The sequence below is a fragment of the Corythoichthys intestinalis genome, chromosome 20, assembly GCF_030265065.1.
Source record: "Corythoichthys intestinalis isolate RoL2023-P3 chromosome 20, ASM3026506v1, whole genome shotgun sequence".
Taxonomy (NCBI): Eukaryota; Metazoa; Chordata; class Actinopteri; order Syngnathiformes; family Syngnathidae; genus Corythoichthys; species Corythoichthys intestinalis.
Window position 1 is genome coordinate 31,590,864 of NC_080414.1, and position 22,962 is coordinate 31,613,825.

General features: G+C 39.6%; 1 protein-coding gene across 3 annotated transcripts in view; it reads left to right on the plus strand.

The window, feature by feature from the left end:
* The first annotated feature begins 213 nt into the window (after positions 1-213).
* Positions 214-22,962, plus strand: part of nrp1a (neuropilin 1a) — a 126,881-nt gene continuing 104,132 nt past the window's right edge. For 2 of the 3 annotated variants that reach the window (XM_057823855.1, XM_057823857.1), the window contains exons 1-3: positions 214-653; positions 1,673-2,087; positions 3,278-3,452. In XM_057823855.1, coding sequence (XP_057679838.1) covers positions 2,021-2,087; positions 3,278-3,452 — 242 coding nt within the window. In that variant the 5' untranslated portion in view covers positions 214-653; positions 1,673-2,020. Of the gene's footprint in view, positions 654-1,411; positions 2,088-3,277; positions 3,453-22,962 lie in introns of those variants that run through there. The other variant, XM_057823856.1, reaches the window with a different exon arrangement.

Consider the following 22,962-nt stretch of genomic DNA (forward strand, 5'->3'; position numbering starts at 1 on the left):
GAATGACAGACTTGCTTCAGTTGTGCCCTTCAAACTCCTTCGGGTCAGCGGATGAAGTTCAATAAAAGCATATCGGCTCAAAGAGAAAAGACAGCTGTGTGAACTCACGCACCCACATGCGCGCGCACCTCGACGATCACGCGCACCCGCGTACTCATCCCTCGTAAAAAGGGGCGTGTGAGGCTGGCAGGCACTCAAACCCTTGGCGTTTTCCATCAGTTGGAGCAGCGGCAGCAGTGGCGCACGTACGAGACGCGGACGGGAACAAACTTGTTCAATTGGCTCGCTGTGGATTTACCAGTCGGGTTTTGTTTTTTAAAGCCATCGTCTCGACCTAGTGGAACACTTGTGGGTTCGCGGTGTTCGGTTGAGGGCGAAACGAGGGACAACCGTGCGAGCGATCAGCGAAAAGCAGCCCGGAAAGCGTTCATGAATGCGGGGAAGAAAGCAAGGAGTCTTCGGGCATCGGCTGTGCGTCTTTACGCGGCGGCAGGAAAATCGGCAAAAATTGTGCTTTTCAAAAAGGACGTTGGGGTGTTTGAAGTTATTTCCAATTGTTTTGATGAAGAATTAATATTAATCGTAGAGACATTCTAAGGCAGCCGGATCGTAGCTTGGAAGTGGTGGACTGGGCGCACGCTCCTTTCAGACAGGTGAACACTGCCTTTTTTCTTTACTTTTTAATAAAAAAAAAATATTTTAAGAATATAAAAATCTTATTGTCTGTTGGCAAGCACTTAAACAATGAGAAGGAGGATTTTTCTTTAATGAACGAACTTCCCGATTTGAGTTCCCATTGTCTTTTAATCAAACAAGCCCTGAAGCAGATCATATAATTCATGTATAATGTCAAGGGTTGTGGTTAGCGTTGCAGATTGTGCACACTAATAAAAATGTAGGTATATGACGAATACAAGACGTCTTTGTTCATATTTGTGCAGCGTGACCCTTTAAAAGCAGCCTTGAGTGAAACACCAGCACAATTCTGCTTCTATCATTTATGCTTGAATTGATTCTCCCTGAATTTCTGAGTGCCTATTTTGGTTTCATGTGGGACAAGCTCCCATCGCCTTATCTTGATAACAACTGGCGCGTGCAAAATCTCCATAGCACAGAATAAAATGTTTGAGTTCATGTACAGAAAGTGACGCTTTAAAGAGCAATGTTTGGTGTCTAAATGACTTGAAAAGTTGGAATTGTAGATTTACAGCGAAATTTAAAGGGGAAAAATCATTGGAATTATTTATTAGCACTTCATTATTGTTGAAGTATTATTCCTTGACATGAAGTGATGTTGTAAGAGGTTATCTTTCATTAATGTCCTGCGCCCCTGTGTAAGAGAACTGGGAGGGTGGTAAAAGAGAGAGAGAGATAGGAAGGAGAGAAAGGACAGAAAGAGAGAGAGGCATGCCACTTAATTGACGACTGGCGCTCTGTTTGTCAGAGCGCAGCTCCGCTTTTACGCAGAAAAGGTTGAATGACTCGTGCGACACACTTTTGCAATGTGTAGCGGGCAACCCCTTAAGAGGACTCATTATTTCAGGAGCCCTTATGTCTAATGAGTGTCCTCAACTGAGGTTTAGCTGCTTTTGAGTTGTCAGGACTCCCAACTTCGCTGCCAGTTTCCAATTGTATGCGCACATCTCTTATAACGTGTTTCTCTTCTCCACAGCCGAGGATTGCTCCCTGCCAACTCACTGTTTGACTAAAAGGACTTAAAGGAGAGTGTTTTTTCCCCCCTTTCCCTTATATACTGCGCACCTTGGCTCCGTGGCGAGGATATGGCCAACTCCGGGCTCCAGAGAAGAGCGCAATCAGTTGACACGAGAGGAAACAGGAGCTGAATGACAGGATGCCAGCGACCTGAAGCCTAAACTCATAATCTTCAAAATAAGTGACTCTTTTGTTTATTTGACTACTGCCAAGATAAAACAGGACACCTCACCAGCCATAAGGCTTCTGGATGAGTTTATCTGGGATTTTGTTTTGTTAACTTTATTTTGGGGTTGACAAAATAAGGATGCATTGTGGATTAGTCTATGTCCTGTGGATGGGATTCCTCTTGGTGACCGAGGCTTATAAAAACGGTAAGAGACATTTGATATCTTTATAAACAACCTATTTATATACTCAACATCTCGCTTTAGATTTCTATTTGTGTATTTAATATTATTATTATTTTTAAGACGAACCCTGTGTAATTCTCACTGATCGGCTATACAGGCAAACTCTTAGTTCCCTCTAAAAGCAACTAACTTATAATTTCACTTTAACAATCGCATATAGAGTGTTTATCCAACGGCCATAAAAAAATCTTTAAATTATTCCGATATAAATTTAATTTAAATAAATAAGTTGGCCTTATATAAGCACATAATAAATCACACATTAAATACAATATTTAAATATGATCTTCATTCAGGAATCGCACAGGGTGTCCATAGCACACTCACCAACAGAAAAATGCAGTACATAAGAAAACATAGGAAGAAAAAGACTACAAAAAAACATTAACAAGGCACAAGCTAGTGCACAATAAATAAGGTTTTTAGCCAATGGCGCCACATGCTTGAACTACATCTAAAGCTCTTTGTAGAGTCTGTTATTTGCATTAAAATATTATTTTCAGAGTCATTTAACCTACACATGAAGTTCGACATTAAATTGCATAATATCACTTTAAAGGTGTGTAACCCAGAACTAATAAATAATTGGCTGACGCTGTACCATCTAGGCACACGCAATAACAGCCACAAGGCATCATTGCAAGTTACATTTAGCCTCTTGCATGATATGGCCAAGTACCTGGCCCACAGGTGAGCAGTGTAAAAGGGAGTGTCGTACGCCCTAAAAAGTGGAAAGGGCAAATAAAAAAATCTCCTCTTAAACATGCCATAATTAAAAAAAAAAATCGTCAACAGTTTCCTGAACAATTTGAAAACTTCCCAAATTGTTCACATTTGCGTCATTTATCTGTCATTATAACAAAATTACAAGTTTTAAAAAGCACAAACAGCTGGAAATTAGACAGAAATGAGCTTAAAGCAATTCATTCAGCCTCATGCATCTTAAAATTGAATGAAACAGCTCAGTTTGTTCTAATTGTTTAATGATGTTTTCAATTTGTAGACAAATCGTTGCTGAATTTAAATTAGCGGTTAAAATCAAACTATAAATCATCAAACTGGCTACGTTCTCTTTTTTGCACACATGATGTAAATAATAAATCTAAAATAATACTTACATGTTTCCACTTGTGTTCATTTACATTTTTCAGACAAATGTGGAGGCAACATCCGAATCTCAAATGCAAACTACCTCACCTCTCCCGGGTACCCCCAGTCTTACACCTCCTCTCAGCGCTGTACATGGGTAATCTCAGCTCCTGGCCCCCACCAGCGGATCCTCATCAACTTCAATCCACATTTTGACCTAGAGGATCGAGAGTGCAAGTAAGTGCCTAACGAAATGATTTCATGCTCAGTGAAAAAAGGAAATTCGCACATCCTGTGTCAGGTGTTTAACTAATACACAATTTTGTAAAAGTCACTATTATGCCTTCAAATTTTATTGGGGTGAGTAATCCAAAAAAACCATTTGCTATGGATTAGTCTTGGTTGAAGTTTGGAGAAATCAAACAAAGAACAAGTGGAACTTTTGAGGAAAGTGAGATAGCTGGTGTACTGTATAAACATCCCCGTTCTCCCCTCTAACCTCTCCAACATATTGCACATGAAAGTGCGCCATCTAGCGTTCATTAATTGTGCTTAATGCGACCCCAAATTTGCACTGCACTGAGAAATGCCTCTGTGGTTGGGCTATAGAATCTCCTTACATCCTGTCTATGTGGCATTTGGAGTCACACGACTCGTGATTTATACAAGTTTCATATTGTTGTCTGAGTTGGGATGACAAATTATCACCGGAGGGGATTTCTGCAGCTCTGACTCAAACACAAATGCATACATAACAAGTCTTGGATACATATTTGTTTCTTTCAAATCGTGTGAAGTTGCAAGTTCCAGTGTTTGCTTATTTTCGGAAGTGAAATGATAATCACTTGAAGATGTATCTCAAACTGAAGTCATGAGCAGTCCCACTCAACGAAGTCTGCCAATCTGTTGTCAGATTGATAGCTTGCGCAGATGAAACCATAGACAGACACTAATGTGATGAGTCTATGTCATTGTGTGTGCCTGGAGGTGAGCCTGAGCTGGGCAGACTGCCTTGCTCAGATTGCCTGTCAATGCATGTGTGTGTGCGTGCGTGTGTCGGAGCGTCTGTCTCAGCTGTTTGTTTACGCTGCAGGGCTCAAGAGAGTACAGGGCTTTGCTAGATCCTGTTACTGTATCCCCACTCCACCCTAAAACCTGGACCTACTCTCCCTTTGTCCCTCCTTGAATGGCTTCTGTATCTGTTTGCAGTTTTTTTTTTTTTTTTCTTCTCTTTTTTTTTTTAAATCCTGGATTTGAGCCCCACTTTAGCCTGCCTTTTACGTTCCCTAGATGAATGGTTCGGTGTCTTTTAAGGCTGGATGCTCCCCAGTTCTTCTTTGGGTCATATTTCAGCACCAGAGGGACTATTAAACTGTCCAAGACAGTGTGTGAAGAAGAGACAGGAGGAGTGGGGGAAGCCTGCAACAATGATCGTGCTAATCAAATTAGCCAGGAATGAATTTCCTGTGTCTCAACACAGACGGGGGGAAAAAATGATCTAGTCTGTGACGGCTCAAGGAAGCCAGCTTTTCAGGATGACAAGAGGGTGGGATTTTAAATGGACCATCGCTGAATCATCTTCGATGTAGCTGTCCTTTTTAATTTCCATCCAATGGTTTTATAGACTGAGTGAGAGTTAGTTAAATGTTTTTTTTTGTTTTATTAACATTTGACGTTTTTGTAGCTGCTCTTCAAGAATTCTGTACATCTTGCCAAATAATGTAAGCCCTGAAATCGAACAAGCCTGCCATTTGGCTTTTGACCAACATGAAATTGCACTAACCATAAGAGTTATGTGAGGGTGTATACTTTTTCCTGGTTATTGTTGTTGTAATTATCATTTATGTAATAAAAGGAACAACAACATTCCTCAACAAGGAATGTTAACAGCAGGTCATGACATTGTTGTGGATTACGCCTGCTGCTGGGATTTTATTGTTTCACAGCTAACTAATTTTTTTTTTTTTTTTTCAATTTTAAATTGGTAATTAAACATTACCTTCCATTGTTATTATTTACACTGTTTAAAAAATGACTTAAATTTGATCAGCCGAATCCGCCAAATCCTACTGGACCATCTCAGAGGTTTCACTGTAAAAACAAACAAATAAAAAGGGTGACCTGAAAAAAGGGAACTTTTTAACAATTCAATAAAATCAAGAATGATGAAAGAAAAATATTTCATTCATAGTACCGTATTTTCCACATTATAAGGTGCACCTAAAAACCTTTAATTTTCTCAAAAGCTGACAGTGCACCATATAACCCAATGTGCTTTATATATGGATCAGTATTGGTTAATTATGGCATAAAATTCCCTTTAGTTCAGCTCCATCTAGTGGATGGATAACGCAACCCCAACCCCTACTACTACTTAAGGGAGTGCCAAAAAATCTATTATTAGATGCATCGCGATTCGACACGTGACGATTCGATTACGATTCCTAAATGTTCAAAAACGATGATTTTTCCTAATAACTTTATTGACAGCCGCTCGTAGCGGAACATAATTCAAGACACGTCTGCCACCCGGACACCTTAAACGGATGCACGCACAACATTATGATGGATGCTGCCAGTTTCTGAGCGAGATATTTAACCCTTTTAAAAGACTGGAAAATTTGTGGATGAGACAGGCAGGGACCTGACAGTCGCGCTTCTGTGTGCAAGTTATTTTTTAAAGCGAGAGGGGAAAAGAGATAGTTCGTTGCTCCTTGTCTTTCAGTCGTCCAGCAGTAGTTTCAAGTTATGTAAATTGAAAAATGTCCTGAGTGTGTTGCTAAGACCCATGTGTGTCTATAAGAGGTGAGTACCCGAACCCTCTTGTACTGTTTAGCCTTTATTGTTGTTGTTTTTGACAGTTAGCACCGAGCGCTAAGATAATTAGCTAATTCGCTAACGTGTATTTCCATGTCCATTTGTGCGTTGTTTGTTTGTGTAGAAAAGTTACTCCATATGTAGAACGTGTAAAACCATGATTAAGTACAGCGGTAACACTACAAACATGCAAAATAGTACAGAAATCTGTGAAAACAAATTATATTAGTTAAAAGAAGTCGTATTTCTAAAGGAACTTTGTTTCCAGAAAATGTGGAATTCATGCCACCTGTGTAAATGTTGTTGCATTGTTGAGAGAAATAAGTATTGCCTTTAAAATGGTTAATTTTTTTGCACTTTCTTGTTAAAAAAAAAAAAAAAAAAAAAAAGCAGTTTAAGGGCAGCTTTTTGTTGTATGGGCATGTTTCCATTGTTCCTGTTGAATCATTAAGATATTTTAAATAAATAATGGACATAAATTTGTTTGGCTACTTTATTAATTAGTAATATACGATGCATCAGTAATCGTGATCATCGTGATCATCGTTCAATAATCGAATCATAGCACTCTGAATCGTAATCGAATCAAATCGTGGGGTGCCTAAAATGGCACACCCCTATTACACCCCGCATTATAAGGTGCAGCAGTAGTAGTAGTAGTAGTAGTTAAATCAGAGGTCCCCAACCTTTTTTGCACTACGGAACGGTCTGATGTGGGCCTTTTTTTCACGGACCGGCAATGTTTGGCAGAAAAATACTGTAAATATAAAATAACATGACTTGGCTAAAAACATTAAGTGCCGAGAAAATGTAACTCACAGGATGCTGAAACAGCCTTTTTAAACTTTTTTAAGGGGCTTCTCCTAAAACTTCACAGCAAATATCCTTGGCCGCAGGCATAGTAAGTTCTCCAATTGTGAAAGGTTTCTCGGCTTCGGCATTACAGTTCGCCACGGGATATCACAGTCTCAGTGCATTCGCTTTTGTTGATGTGGTGGTCCTCACAAATTGTTTCTGTCCTTGGTGCTCGCGCTTTTTTGTTTCAAAAATATTAAAGGCTTATCCTTTATTCCATGGAGCTTAGTCTCTATGTGCCGAAGCAGATTTGAAGGCTTCATTGCCTCGTTTGCTAACTTTTGGCTACATATTATCCAGAGTGGACTTGGCGTATACTCTTCTGACTCGTCAGGTGGACTTTTCCACGTGAAAAGCTGTCCAAAGACGTCTGTTTTTCAGTCATCTTCTCTAGAGTGTGTGCTCATTATTTCTGGGAATAAATCCGATGCGCCTATGTAATGCGTCATTATTGAGGACAAGTGCACATAGATATAATAGATGTGAGCTCCACTTGATTTCTATGACGACATCCGATTCAGTTTTATTATTTTATCAATTGACTAATCCGAGCAAAATGACCGGAAGTACCCCATCCGCCATTGCTGAGGTGTTCCGCCCGCAACACACAGCCAGCAGCAGGCAGTTAACGTTACTGTTTACACTGACTGACGGTGGGCTGTGACTGAGGTGTTTAAACACCCCAGTAATGGCGACAACCACTAGAGGGCGATGTCCATGGATCTCTACTGGGATTCTTCAATAGAGTATGCAGTCAGATTGCTGTGTCAAGAGGCATAGGCCAGATTGCGGTCATTAATGAATTATTTATTATTTCTGTGTTGCTCGGTAAAATATGTGCCACGGACAGGGACTGGTCCCCGGCCTGGTGGTTGGGGACCACTGCTTTTAATGTCATTCTCCTGCATGAATGCATTCTTGATATCTGTAAAAAATGGGAATTTTTGCATACTGGCAGACATGAGTAAGTGGCAGAACTGCGAGACAGTGATCTTGAGCAAGTAAACAATGCACCGTTTTAGTTACCATATTCTCTGCACTATAAGGTGCATCGGAGTATAAGGCACATCTTCAATGAATGGCCTTTTTAAAAGTGTTTTTTGTATATAGGGCGCACTGCATTATAAGGCGCAGTAGTAGTAGTAGTGGTTGGTGTTGCATTATGCATCCACTAGCTGTAGCTGCACTAAAGGGATTATCATGCTATTATTAACCAGTATGTAACCTGTATCGGATTATAAAGCACACTGTTGGCTTTTGTGACAATTGAATACTTTTAGATGCGTCTTATAGTGCAGAAACAGAGACGGTACAATTCACAGTATCCCAGCTCAGATGAGGAGTCAATAGGGAATCTCAACAGCTGATTTTGAGAATGCATTCGCACAGGAGGACGCCTTTTAACTCATTCACTCCCAGCCATTTTCACCGGTGAAACCCCCTTCTCTCCCGGCCGTTTTACTGGATTTTGACTGATTTTGCAAAGCCCACAGAAAATTCTGTTTTATTGCTACATAAACATGGAACCCACCAAAAGAAATATTAGAATCTCTTCTTTCAGTAGGAAAAATAAGTAAGTTCACATCTTTTTCCATTCTGTAGAAAGCAGCATTAGAAAATAGCTTAGTTTCAGCAATTTTCCAATTTCTGGTGAAAAAGCAGAGAAATTGAGCTTTTTGTGAAAGCATATATTTCAAACATAACTTTGACTTTAACAGAGCTATTTTTTGCTTTAGTTACATCCCAAACATCTGAATAATGTTTTCCTTTTACAAAATAACATAAACAACAAGACAAATAGAGCTTTTGATAGCAAAGTAACAATTTATTTACACATAACTAACTGAGAGATGACGCTGTTGTGGCCGCGACAGCCGAGTAAACTTTTCCTTCATTGCCGCCTGTCTCATAATGATGGATTTTTTTGAGTCTCTGCTGAGTCTGCTCGGTGAGCAGCACGGACTCAACGGCATCGTCCGCTGCCCTGGTGGTCCCAGTCGTTCTGCTCGGTCATCCAGCGCCTGGCATCCCGGGTGTCCTTTGGGTTGTTCTCCATTCGATCGTCTTCCGCCAGCGCCCCGGCCGTGGGGCCCGGCCGTTCGTTGCCTTTGAATCGGGTTGCGGGTCATACCAAATGTGCTACTGCCATCCAGTGGCCAGTTTTATTGCTTTAAAATGGATTTTCAGCTTTGTGCTTTGGAGCTAAATTGAATCAGAACCCAAGGATGTCTCTTGTAGAAAAAAACGTAAAAGACGTATAAATACGTCTTTGGGACACTCAAACAATTAAAAATAGAACATATTTATACGTTTTTGGGAGCAAATGAGTTAATGAACATCATTATTTAAAAAAAAAAACATCACTGTTTTTATATAGCATGTATTAAGGTTTCAATGACTATAAATGACATATTTTTCTACCATCACCTTTGGTTTTATTGCACTGTTAAAGAGTTCCCATTTTTTTTTCTTTTTTTCATCAACCTGTATTAACTTGTGACACCTCGCGTGAACCATGCAATGATTGAACTGGAAAGCTGGGCTGTCCTGACCTCAAAATGTGTCTATTTTTAACCAGATGCACTGATGTTTCATTTTTAATGGTTTTATAATGGAGCTGTTTCCATGAGACTTAGATTTTACCACACATTGCTCTCCCGCTTGTGTGGTGTTCTCACTTAAGTATCAGCCAGCCTTCAGTGGTTTTTCTAGTTTCAAGTCATATATTTTGAAATGTGTCATATGTGGGTGGGCTGTTTTGAGCAACGTTGTATAGTTGGTTGTGCTTTTTCAAACTCCGTGTCGCAACTCCATTCACCAAAATCAGCCTTTACAAAATGGACATTGATGAGAGACAGAATGGCCTTCTTATCTGATGGACTGGCAAAGTGGGTGGAGGCGGAGGAGACATGGGGGGGGGGGGGTGCTACAGCGCATGGTTCAGTGCACAGCCTTTGCAATCTAATTAGTGGGCAAATGGAACACACATGCACCACATGTTCCCCAACATGGCTGTTATCAGCAAACCAAACAAGAAGCACTCAAAAGTACTGCTGGTAAAAAAGATTTAAAAAAAAAAAAAAAAAGTGGATTTTGGACACATTGGTGTTGTCGTATGTGCACCATACCCTTGTTGGGATTGTTTGGGGAAGTGCACGGGCGTGTATCCTCAGATGAGGAGGAGGAGCGGGAGGAGGAAAACACTTCATCACAAAGATAAGGCGACTAAGTGAGCCCTGCGATTCTGAATGCAGAACGTGTTTACCTTTCACGCACGGTTGTAGACTTTCACAGAGTAGAGTTGAAAGGGGGCGACCGTTGCGGGTAATGAAGTCTGAGCCGGAGGCAGAGCCTGTGTCCGGACAAATATTTGAAGTCAATACGCCCTTAAATTGCTTGAAAAAGTATGCTTCAATCGAATAGATTTCTTTTTTTTCTATATAGCTTATCACACTTCTTTTACATACAAAAATCTGTACTTTGTGATAGAAATGTTGCAAGGCATATCTGACTTTTCCAGCTTTATATCTAAGAGGGGGAAAAATTCAAACAGGCTCAAAAGAGCAATTGATCTGCAAATTAAAAAAGCCCACAGTTGTGTTTTTAGCAATCTTTTCTGTTTAAATAAATCAGCTAATGTTTAACTGAGGCAAAACCTTCAATCGCCCATCTGTAGCTGCAGGCTGTTCTCGCCATCTCACTTGCCCCTGCTGACTCATGGAGTAGAAGAAGCTTTCAATACATATGATCCTGACAGTCCTTATGAATCATTGATACCATCAGATTTGCTGACTGTTCGCAAAAACGCGTCTTGTTAAATCAGTCGGAGCCAGACAGTCAGTCGGTCTGTTGCGGCATTTGTTTTCATCGAGGCTGGGATTAGGGGACTTGGAGTTTTCTGGAAGAATGTCAATGAAAAGGGGGCTAGACGAGATATATGGTAGGGTGGTACTAGGCAAGCCAAGTTATTTGAAGAATGCCTTCTCAAGCAGCCTTTTGTGCGGGTGAAGAAATGAAAGCATCCTGCCTCGCCACGGTTCAAAAGTCTGTAAAACCCCCTGCCATCAGGTGCCTGTAACTCAAAGCTTGGAAAGCATTTCTTTCCTTTGCTAAATTTTAGTCTACCTTTTACTCTGCAGGACCCGTGACCCCAACCCCCCTCCCATTAAAAAAAAAAAAAAAAGCCCCTTCCACCTAGATATCCTGCTGTGGTGCTCCCGTGGATCTGTTTGGCCTGCTGTGAAGGCAAACATTCTCTGCTGTGCACCCTTTTCCAACAGACAACATGACCCTTCCTGGTATTACTAACCAGGTTTGGACTCCAAAGCTCAGGAAAGAGGAGGGGCATTGTACTAGTGTACCCTGGATCTATTGTTAGCTTTTCCTTTGACATTTGAAATCCTCCTGACAAAGAATGCCACCTGTTACTAGGAAGTGAGTGTCAAAAACTGTAGGGTCTTTTGGGCGATCTCCTTTCTAATTCCTATTTATCCCTGCACCCGCGTACCATAGGAAGTCCATGATAAAGAGCAGTGGTGGATGAAGTATTCACTTTTTTACTGAAGTAAAAGTACAGATACAGGTGCAAAAAATTACTTCAGTAAAAGTACAAGTGTCTAAGAAAAAAAACGTAAAACCATTTTCTTCCGATGCAAAAATGTAATCTACGTATATTATATATAGCGGAAAACACAGATAAGACTGAAAAAGCATTTTCTGCTCTTGCACTCCTCTTTAAAAGAAATTGATGTATTTTAAGCCAAAACAGTTACATTGTTTGATAGAACAATATGTCGATATGCCGCCATAGCAGATTCATGGCACCTTATGCCCCTGAGCTATTTTTAATTTGTCCGTTTTACCCTGGAAACCCCCGTTTACAGACGTCGAGCAACCGCTTTTGTTTCATCCCAGCCATAAAACGAAGGTAATTAATTATATTTATTATTCAAAATGTCTGTCATTATTAGCTTAGAATCAATAACTGATGTCTAATTTCGTTAAAAAAAAAAAAAAAAAACTACTTTAAAAAATTATTCACTCGCATATTTTAAACTTTTAAACAAATTACGTCACAATGAAAAAAATGGTGTCTGTAAAAAATTAACAGAGATCTACCTCATAACTACCGCTTAATTGTTTTTGTTGCTGTCACATTTTCTCCGATATGTTAGATGATAAATTATTGATCCAAACAAAGAAAAATTGAAAAAAAAAAAAACGTTTAAAAGGGTAAATATATGAAAAAGAAAATCTCGACCACTCCTTGATGTCTGCGATTTCTGCATTGAGACCTTGTTATATTGCTATGTTTCGCCCATAAAATCCCCCAAAACTCCAGCTGTGGCCATTCACAGCTGTGTCTTGACACTCAGTGATACATGCTACATGGAGTTTTTGGATCGAAACACGGTAAGAGCGCAATAATATCTCGTCAAAGTCATGGCGTCTTTAATTCTGCTCTTTCATGCTCTTACCTCCAGATAGGGTTACGCTGTTTAATTTTTATTTAATTTTTTTTAAAATGCCCTCCTGTTCAAATTTTTCTTCCCCCAGGAAATTGAGATTTTAAGCTTTCCAATGATGTATCATACATGCATATCGGACAATTTTTAAAGTTGGCCAAATTGGGGGTCTCAGAGCGGAACTTCAAGTCACCTGAGTGTTTTCCGCCATATTTATATACACACAGAGATCTGAGTCAATACTGTATTCAAAAAAAGAACCAGAAAATTCATTTAATGGAAATGGAATGGAAAAAACAAGCAATAAAATTGACTGCACTGTAAACAGAAACTCAACAAGCTCAAACACTCCAAAACTTATTGGCAGATTGGCCGATAAGAAAAAAAATCTGTTTAATACTAGGTTATTTTTGCACAGATTCAGCCGCGCCTTTCTCTCCTGCCTGCTGTCTCCTGCACTAGTATTGATCCTGTCCTCTGATTGGTTCAATGGTAGTGGTAAATGAATTTAGACTTATATTGTGCCTTTTTAAGGCCCTCAAAGCACTTCACACTATATCTACCTACTGGTGACTCAGCACCAGGAGCAACGGGGGATTTAGTATCTTGCTCAAGGATACTTAGACGAGGTCATCAGGGCGAAGAATCGAACACACAACCTCTGGGTTGGTCGAACGACTACTCTGCTGGAGAGACGGCGAGAACCAAAAGTGCTATTTGCCCTGTGTCAAAATGTATTTTGCTATGTGGCATTTTTTTGCCATGTGGCAAAATGTATTTTGCCATGTGGCTTTTTTTTGCCACAAAAGAAAAAAAAATGCCACAAAGCAAAACCCATTTTGCCATATGGCAAAAAAATATGGCCAAAATGGATTTTGCCATGTGGCCTTTTTTTGCCATGTGGCATTTTTTGCCACAAAACAAAAAAAATTGACACATGGCAAATCCCATTTTGGCCACATGGCAAAAAAAATGCCACATGGCAAAATCCATTCTGACACATTGCAAAAAAATGCCACATGGCAAAATCCTATTTTGCCAAATGGCAAAAAATATGCCACATGGCAAAATCCATTTTGACGCATGGCAAAAAAATGCTGCATGGCCAAATCCATTTTGCCAAATGGCAAAAAAAAATGCCACATGGCAACATCAATTTTGACACATGGCAAAAAAAATGCCACATGGCAAAATCAATTTTGCCACATGGCAAATACCACTTTTCGTTCTCGGCCCTGCTGCTCTGCTGAGCCCGAGAACTCCCTGTCTTTTTGTTGTATTGTATTTTCTGTGGAAAATTTTCCCAGAGATATTCATTAAACTTTATAAGAGATGTTTCTGAGTCTAGGAAATTTAGACACTTCTGGAGGCATTATTTTATATTTGTGTGATACAATAAACATGCTTTAGGATATTTGTGAACAACTTTATTGTGAAACATTTGAGCTATTTTAACTGCTGCTCTGCTTGGCGGTTCAATGAAGTTCAGTGTTTGCACCATGCAATTTTTTTATGCTAATTTTTAAATATTTTTTTACGCTTACTCTGCAAATTAACATCGGCTCAAAAAATCTGTTATCAGCCCCTCTAACTACTAATAATCGGTATCGGTCCTGAAAAAAGTGCATATCGGTCGATCTCTAATATACATACATACATACATACATACATACATACATACATACATACATACATACATACGTTCAGAGATCTAAGTCAATATTCAAAGAAAGAGCCAGAAAATTAATTGAAAAACGAGCTTTAACAGAAGCTTAACAAGATCAAAAACTCCATAACTTTGATTGCAAGCAACTATCAGGTGCATACCGCCACCTACTGTACAAGAGTGTGGTGGTTTTTATTAGTCAATATCTTGTTTACCTACCTAATCTTGCTTTTACTCGTGTTGCTGCCTCCAGTGCTCAGTTACGGTATAGTTTCACAGGGCTTATTGATTGCGACATAGGCATGAAAACGAAACTATCGATTCACAATGATCAAAAAAGAAAATAAACAAAAGTAACATGTAACGCAGGCGACAATTTGAAAAGTAGTGGAGTAAAAATTACACATACATACAGCAAAATATCGTGTTGAAGTAAAAGTAAAAAGTACCACTTCATATATGTACCCAAGTAAAGTACAGATACACCAAAATGTATTTAAGTATTTCATTACAGTCCACCACTGATAAAGAGAGGTGGGGCTGCACAACTACTTTTTGTGAAAGTCTAAAAGCATCTCCGCCTTCCCCCTCCAGACTCTCCTACTCCCCCTGCAATCCTACCATAGCAGTGCAGTGGACTGTGTGGTCATTTATTAACTATTTTCATGGGGGTGCTGAGTATTATATTATTTTCTTAACATTTTTGTTGAAAAATATGTAGATACCAAATTGATTGATTAAACCAGTGCTGGTCACTCAGTGGATGAGTGATTTCTTCCTGTACTATATTCATAACTTTTGAGGCTACAGCTGTCTCAACCTTATTGTCGTTCTCCACTTTATTTCGTTTCAACTAAGATGCGCCTAAAGCCAAGGAAATACAAGAGACTCTTGTTCTTCTTCATGGTGGCCACATTTGACATGCAACAAAAAGCATTTTACACTTTGTTGATGCGTCACTTCAAAAACTCAATGTCTATTTGAGACCTCCGTGAAGGTCAGTCTGAGGTCAACCAGCCCCTCATTCTGATCAAAAATGGCTACAAATTGTGTCAATCGTTTGTGCTTTGTGCTGGTGTGTGCTGTAAAATTTTAATTTGTGCCGCTATCGTTTTTGAGGTATTGAGTCATCAATTTCGAGTGATGACATCACACAGCCCCCATTTATTGCAAAACGGACCCGAAATGGTGCCATATGTTTGTGTTACGTTTGTGCTCTTTCATTTGTGCTGCTATCATTTTATAGATATTGATATATTCATTTTGAGTGAGGAAGTCAATCGCAGCTCATCCGTCGCGGCTGACTGTGCCAAGTCTCCCAATGACAGAAGGGTGTCCCAACAACCTGCAGAAACGGATGACTCCCCCTCGGGTCCATTTTGCAGTAAATGGGGGTTGCGAGTTACGTAATCACACGAAATCAATATCTCAAGTGATTCGTTTGTGCTACGTTTGCGCAAGTTGTTGGGAAACCCCTCTGTTATTGAAAGAGTTGATACGCTCTGTCAGCCGCGAGAGTTACGATGATCAACAGAGTGATCAACAGACAAACAAATCTTTTACATTCCAAACAAAGCATAAACGATTGACACAATTTTTGGCCATTTTTAATCAACATAATGGGCTGTTTGACCTCAGATTGACAAAGAAAATAATTTTAAATATCTCAAAAACGATGGAAGCCCAAACAAAACCTTTTACAACACATAAAAAGTACAAATGTACCACAAACGTAGCGTGGGGTTGATGATGCGTCCACTCTTCCCCTCCCTGAAGGCCGGTTGATGGGAGCGCAGGCGGCCCGGGGGACCACCATGGATCCCAGGGCGGTGACAATGGCTCCTTTGCTGGGGTGCGGGAGGAGGGATGGGCTGCACTGCAATATTCAGTTTTCGGTTTCGCCCAAGAATTTTACTTTCGGTACATTCGTAGTTGCAACTCATAAGTGGGTTAAAAAAGTGTTTGTGCCAAGCGTAGACTCGGCAGAGGCTCAGTGAAACAGTACTGCTGCAGCAGGGACGTGCACAGATGCGTATCTGACCTGAACACTCTCAATTCAAGGGAAGAAAAAAAATGGCTTTTTTGGGCAGTAACAGTTGACTTAAAATGTCAGGGCACAGTGTACTCATCAGGGTAATGGTGGAACATGAATAAAGTAGAAAATCATTTTTAAATTAACACTAAAAATTCCATATAGTATCATTAAATATAGTTATTTTGAATAAAATACTCATTATTTTCCAAAGTCAAAGGCAGCCACAATATAAAGATTGAAAGAGCCACACTTGACTCCCGAGCCACGGGTTGCCGACCCCTGACCTATACTATACGCTATACTATATGCTTGGAACCCTGTAATGGTTTACTAGAAATTCTCTATTAATCATTGCGAGAGAAAATTTACTTTTTGATTTTAATAAACAGATGTTTACAGGAATTATGGACAATCTGACCAGCCTTTTTCAAGCTGAGCGCTCACGTAACTGCCTTTTTTCTGAATTGAGTTGTCGTCTACCACTTCACTTCAGAGATAATGGCATTCATGCTGCTAGAGTCCAAAGTGGAGCCGCAATTCACGAAATAAATGTGTGATGGTTGATGGTTGGTCTCTTAATGACCACCTTTGAGAAAAATGTCCCAAATTATGCACCTGCTATTTTGCACACCAATAGACCAATGCAGCTGATGACAATGGAAATCAAATTGCATCTGAAATTACACAGGCAGGACGTGCACGCTTCTTTGAATATGTCTTCAGAACAATTATTGCAAACATATTTTGTCAAACTTCTGCTTGAATGTCTACTTACAGTACCCATTAGTTATTGCAAAAATACAACAGCTAACAAGACAGGTGAGCCATTGAAGGCAAATGAAGGCCGCGGTGCTGATAAATGTTAAGTGTTCATCTTATCAATTAACCAGGGGCAAGAGAAGAGTCCAGCATACAGAAACACTATTGACCTTCACACTCATTACTCTCTCTCTTCGTCACTTTTAAACATAAAAGGTTACTCCCTGCCTAATGAGCAGGATTGAAGCAGGCCCCTGCACATGTGCGATAGAAAGCATGCAGCACTACGAATGACCGTGGGTGTTTTTTCCCCTCTTTTTTTTTTATCTGCTGGTGAAGTGTTTCACCTTGGCTAAGACTTGGAAGGGCAACCTGATTGAAAAGCTTTCTGGCTGTGGCATCTGCCATACTCCCCGTTGCTCTGTCACCACTTTGATTCATGCACAACCTGACCACAAGCGGGAGGTGAGCCACTCTAACTCTCAGCAGGAGGGACGCGCGATTCGCAGTAGAAGAATATAGGAAAACGAGGGCTGAGGAAAGGAAGGGGACATGGGGCAGTGTTTATAAATAACTCGATGGATTTCAAGTCCTCTTTAGTTGTTGCTCGCGATGTAGGATGTTGCAGCCCATGTTTGTAAGAGTTGGAATGTTGCTACGATGTCAACACGCTGTTGCCCCCCCGTTACTCTTTCATCTTGCTAGACATATTTCCAACTCAAAACCGATCCAGGCCTCCCTTCATGCAAGTGTCTTCCGGGAAAAAGAAAAAGTTGCTGTCTAAATTGCTTCGACGTGTTACTACAAAAGGGCCTATAACTAGAAAATCATGTTCAAATGTATTTTGCATTGATTCCAAAATATTCTTATTGCCAGTCCAGTGTGGAGTCTGCCTTTCATCAGTTGGCTTTTAGGCTCACGTTATCCACAACTCTGAACAGGATGAGCGGTGAATAATATAATGCAGTGCTGTTGGAAAAAAAAAAAAAAACGATTGCAAGATTAAACTTTTTATGGTGAAAATATGCAGAAATTGCATAGAGGTGTTTTTCTAGTGACTAGAGTATTTAGTGTAATATTTTTAGTTGCTGTATACCTATTATATGCATTACCGTATTTTCAGCACTATAAGCATTGGTCCTCAGTTTTTTTTCTCTCAAGTAAAAGTCAAGATACAGGGGCAAAAAATGCTTATGTAAAAGTACAAGTATCTAAGAAATTTACTCAAGTAAAAGTACAAAAGTGTTTGCTTTAAATTTTACTTTACAAGTAAAAAAAAAAATTCTCCAGATGCATCAGGCAGAAAACACAGACAAGACTGAAAAAGCAGTTTCTGCTCTTGCACCCCACTTTAAAATGCTGTATTTCGAGCCAAAAGAACTGTTGTGTTTGGAAGAACAATAAAAAGAGGGGAAGTAATTATAATTTATTATTCAAAATGACTGTCATTATTAGCTTAGAATAAATAATTGATGTCTAACATTTCGTTAAAAAAAAAAAAAAAACGACCTTAAAAAATTACTCACTTGCATATTTTAAACTTTGAAACTAATTGCGTCACAGTGAAAAAAATTGTGTCTGTAAATAGGTCACGAATATCTACCTCGTAACTATCACTTAATTGTATTTTATTTTTTTTTTTTGTTACTGTCGCATTTTTTCTGATATGTTAGATGATAAATAATCGATCCAAACAAAGAAAAATTGGAAAAAAAAAAAGTTTAAAAGTTTTGAACTAGTGCTGTCAAACGATTAAAATTTTTTATCGAGTTAATTACAGCTTAAAAATTAATTAATCATAATTAATCGCAATTCAAACCATCTATAAAATATGCCATATTTTTCTGTAAATTATTGTTGGAATGGAAAGATAAGACACAAGATGGATATGTACATTCAACATACGGTACATAAGTACTGCAATTGTTTATTATAACAATAAATCAAGATGGCATTAACATTATTAACATTCTGTTAACGCGATCCATGGATAGAAAGTATTGTAGTTCTTTAAAAGATAAATGTGAGTACAAGTTATAGAAATTTTATAATAAAACCCCTCTTAATGTTTTCGTTTTAATAAAATTTGTAACATTTTAAATAAAAAAATAAACCATTGTTGATGTCAATAATTACACAATGCTCATGGGGGCTGAAGCCCATAAATCAGTCGCACCCAAGCACCAGCAGAGGGCGACAAAACTCCAAAAAACACAAATAACAAGTAAACATTGCACTGTGCTTTCTTTTTAATCTGTTTGAGCGAGGCATGTGAGTTAATTGCGTCAAATATTTTAACGTGATTAATTTAAAAAATTAATTACCGCCCGTTAACGCGATAATTTTGACAGCCCTACTTTGGACCTATTGGCTGCAAAGCATCATTGCTTTAAGAAGCTTCATTTGGCCATCACTGCACCGTTGGGGAGACAGTCAACTTCTGCTGCCAACTGCTGTCAACAGTGTTGTCATCCAGCATGCCTCCTAGCATGCAGTGCAGCGCTACAGATTCAAATTCATGTTCTGTGCTAATTATTTCGTCTGTTACTGTTCCAGTTGTTTCATTAATTGCCAACTATGATATATGGTAACACTTAATTTGACAGTGGCACCATAAAACTGTCATAAGACCATCATTATCATGACATGACACTGCCATGAGCATTAATGAATACTTATGACAGATGTCCTTTTGTGTCATCCGGCAAATAATCTCACTTTTTAATGGATGTAAAAAACCTGAGATGGACATAAATGGAGTCAGTGACATAATTTGCTGGATGTTACTTAATGACATCAGTCATAAGCATTCATTAATGGCCATGATAGTGTCATGTCATAATTATGACAGTCGTATGGCAGTCTTATGACGCTGCCGTCAAATAAAGTGTTACCTATTAACCCAAATAAATCAACATATAAGATGCACTGAACTATAAACTGCTTATAGTCCGAAAATTACGGTACTTAATCTGTATTTATTCAGGAAAAGCAATCAACAGCCTATTCTGCTCTTAAGTTGAATTGTTGAATGACTTCAAGATATTTAAGACAGTGTTGCCCAGGCTTGCCTGACTTGTTTTGCTCAGTAATCTAATTCGTGATTTTGATTGATGTGGGGCTGGTGCCAAGTCTCCTGTTTGTGGCCCAGAGCTTCAACAAATCCACAATGTTCAGAAGAAAGGAGTCTGGGCAACTACACCGTGCTTTAATCAAAGAATTAAGAGGATCCCAAGAGTGCATCGGGGTGAAGTATAGTTTGTGTGTAGTGGGTAAGAGAGTTGCAAGGTAGGAAGTTAGGCCCGAGACCCCAAGATCCCCAGGGTCATTTTAGGTAAATCTGTTTTCACACAGCAGGCTTCAAATTGCTGGTGGTTGTCCACCACTCAACGTGGCGGGATTCGGCCACAGGACAAGCAGACAGTGATTGATGGGGCGCTTGCCTGCTGCGCTCTGATTGAGTTCGAGCCACTCACAATCTCTCGCTTTGTTTGCTCTTTGCTTGATCTCCCCTCACTTAAGTGGCTCTTTCTTTTTCATTGCCGCCACTGTTTTTTTCACGGCGTTATATCTTTTGTTGGACAGCTGTAATTGTGTGTGTGGAGGGGGGTCTATAAATTCAGCTTCGGAGAAACATTTCGCTGCATTGTTTCCAAAGCAGGTTGACAGTCTGTCCCTTCCCGAGCATTCATGCAAACATAAAAAATGGGCAATTCATTCTCTTGAAATTACCAGACAATTTCCAAGGCACAACTGAAAGGAGCACGTCTGCCCCAGTACTGTCAGTCTTTTTTTTTTTTTTTTTTTTTTAAATAACTTATCTACATTTATATCAGCACTTATTTACAATTTGCCATCTGTTGCTGGCCGGAGATTTCTTAAGATTTCATGCAATTTCAGTGGATTTTAAAAGGCTTCAAAAACAGGGAAATTGTACTTAACAGTCCTGAGAGCAAGACATATAACATACTGAAACAGTTGAAGACCTTTTGAGCCTCATTGGAACCATAAATGGTAACCTTGACTGAAGGTTACCACATGAAAAATCTGCCATTTGAAATTTCAAAGAGTGCCCAATTATTAGTTAGCTACGAATGATTAAACATCCACATGCATCATTTATTTTTATTGCTGTTTTTTTCCCTCCCTTTCCTGTTAAGTCCCAGGAATATCCTGTTCCTGTATGAGGTTATTGTATGTTTAAACCCATGTGTATACATTGATTGTGCACACAGAGGACAATTCGAAGGAAGATATTTTCTCAGGGTCTGACCGCAATCTGTCCCACTTGTGGCTGTATGTCCAGCGAATGACCCGGTCACACAGCAACATGCCAAGACTGATCTTTGACACCCGGCCATTCTCCTCTCTTTGTTTTTGGCATGTAGCAACTCATTATAAGAAGAACACACACTTTGTTTAAGCTCTTGAGCCTTAAAAATGCAAATAATGTATAAAAATAAATATGGGAATTTAATAGCACTATGAAATCAACAGTTATGTTAAACAGTGGTACCTCTACATACGAAGTTCATTCATTCCAGGACCGTGTTTGTAAGTCGAAAAGGTCGTATGTCGAGCAGGGTTTAACCATAAGAATACATTATAATTCCATTAATTTGTTCCACAGTGCGGTTGAGATTTTACTTTCCTTTTCACGTTTTGTTGAGAACACCGTCAACTACGGCGGACAGTAGGCGTGTTGTGTTGCACAAGTTCTGAAATAAATAATAAAAACCAGATGAAGCTGGTGATTTCTTTGGCGATGTTACCACAATAAAAATTGTCACCTTAACCTTAACTACGGCCGTAATATTGAGCCAGTTCACGGATGTGCACCCCTCGCTTATATTTTTCTATCATTTCCATCTTCATTTCAATGGTAAGCATCACCTTTTTCCTTGTTTCACCACCTTCTTGGAACCCGTGTTGATTTCTCTTTTCGTATGTCGAAAAGATCGCGTGTCGAAGCGATCGTATGTCGGGTAACCACTGTATAATACTAATCATAATAATTAAAAATAATGTAACAAATACGTTCTAATGTGGCGGTTGTGTTTTGCATGCTGTCCCTGAATGCACCATGTGAGTTGAGATTGACTGTTTACTTTCTCTTTTCATGTTGTTGTATCCGTCGGCTAGGTCGGACAGTAGCCATGTTGTGTAGCACAGGTTCTGAAATTAATGATTAAAAACCTGACAAAGCTGGCAATTTCTTTGCCGATGTTATAATAATAATAATTGTCACAATGGAGGTAGGAGGAGGACCATAGAGATCATGGGGAGTCAAGTGTGATCATGTGTGCGTGGTCCATTGCACTCCCGAGTTACGGGTGGTTGAGCTGGATTTTTTTTTTTTTTTTTTGTGTATCAAAAGTGCATAAGTGGACGTCTGCTCCCTTTTTCATCTTCTATGCGCGCATCCTCCCCTACCACGCGCTACAAATGGCGCCTGAACATTTTTTTCCTGGACCCCAGTGATCTTTTGGATCCGAACGTGACTTTGTCAGCCTCACGCGGACGGTTGTTGGCGATCCTCGTGCCTCTGATCATCGGAGTTTTCCAGACCGCGGTTGCGACATTGCCGTGAGAGAGATCCGTCTATTTCTTGGATGTGATGATCCGACCGCTATTTCAACATTTGTTTGGGATTGGTCTATTTCCTCGATCCTCAAGGCGATATAACCTCAGGCCCAGACGTTGCCCCAGAATGGCATCTGGTTGGGCTAATCGTAAATGGAGCAATGCCTTTCACACTTACAGACTTGACCTGAAGTGAGCCGTTTCTGGCCGTTTGCCATGTTTTGTGGTGCTCTTCTTTGTTTGTCATGTGTTGATGTGGTTAGCATATTTTCCCGTGTTTGTTGTTGAAATTGAGGTTCATGTTTTTCAAAGCTTTTGAAGTTCAAAGAGGAAAAAAACACTGTGCATTTAATTTAGTTTTCATATAGTCTTTGCCCTATGTGCCTTTCAGCCTTTACGGTTGTCTATGTATAGAATGCTGTTTAGCTGTTTTATGGTTAATCTTCAGCTGTGTACGGCTGTGGACAACCTTTTTCTCATCAGAGGGGAACATGTAACGGTCACTTCTGTGATCTTCTTTGTTCCTTAGGACGTCCGCCTCACGGTGGCGCCTCTTTATGTTCTCTT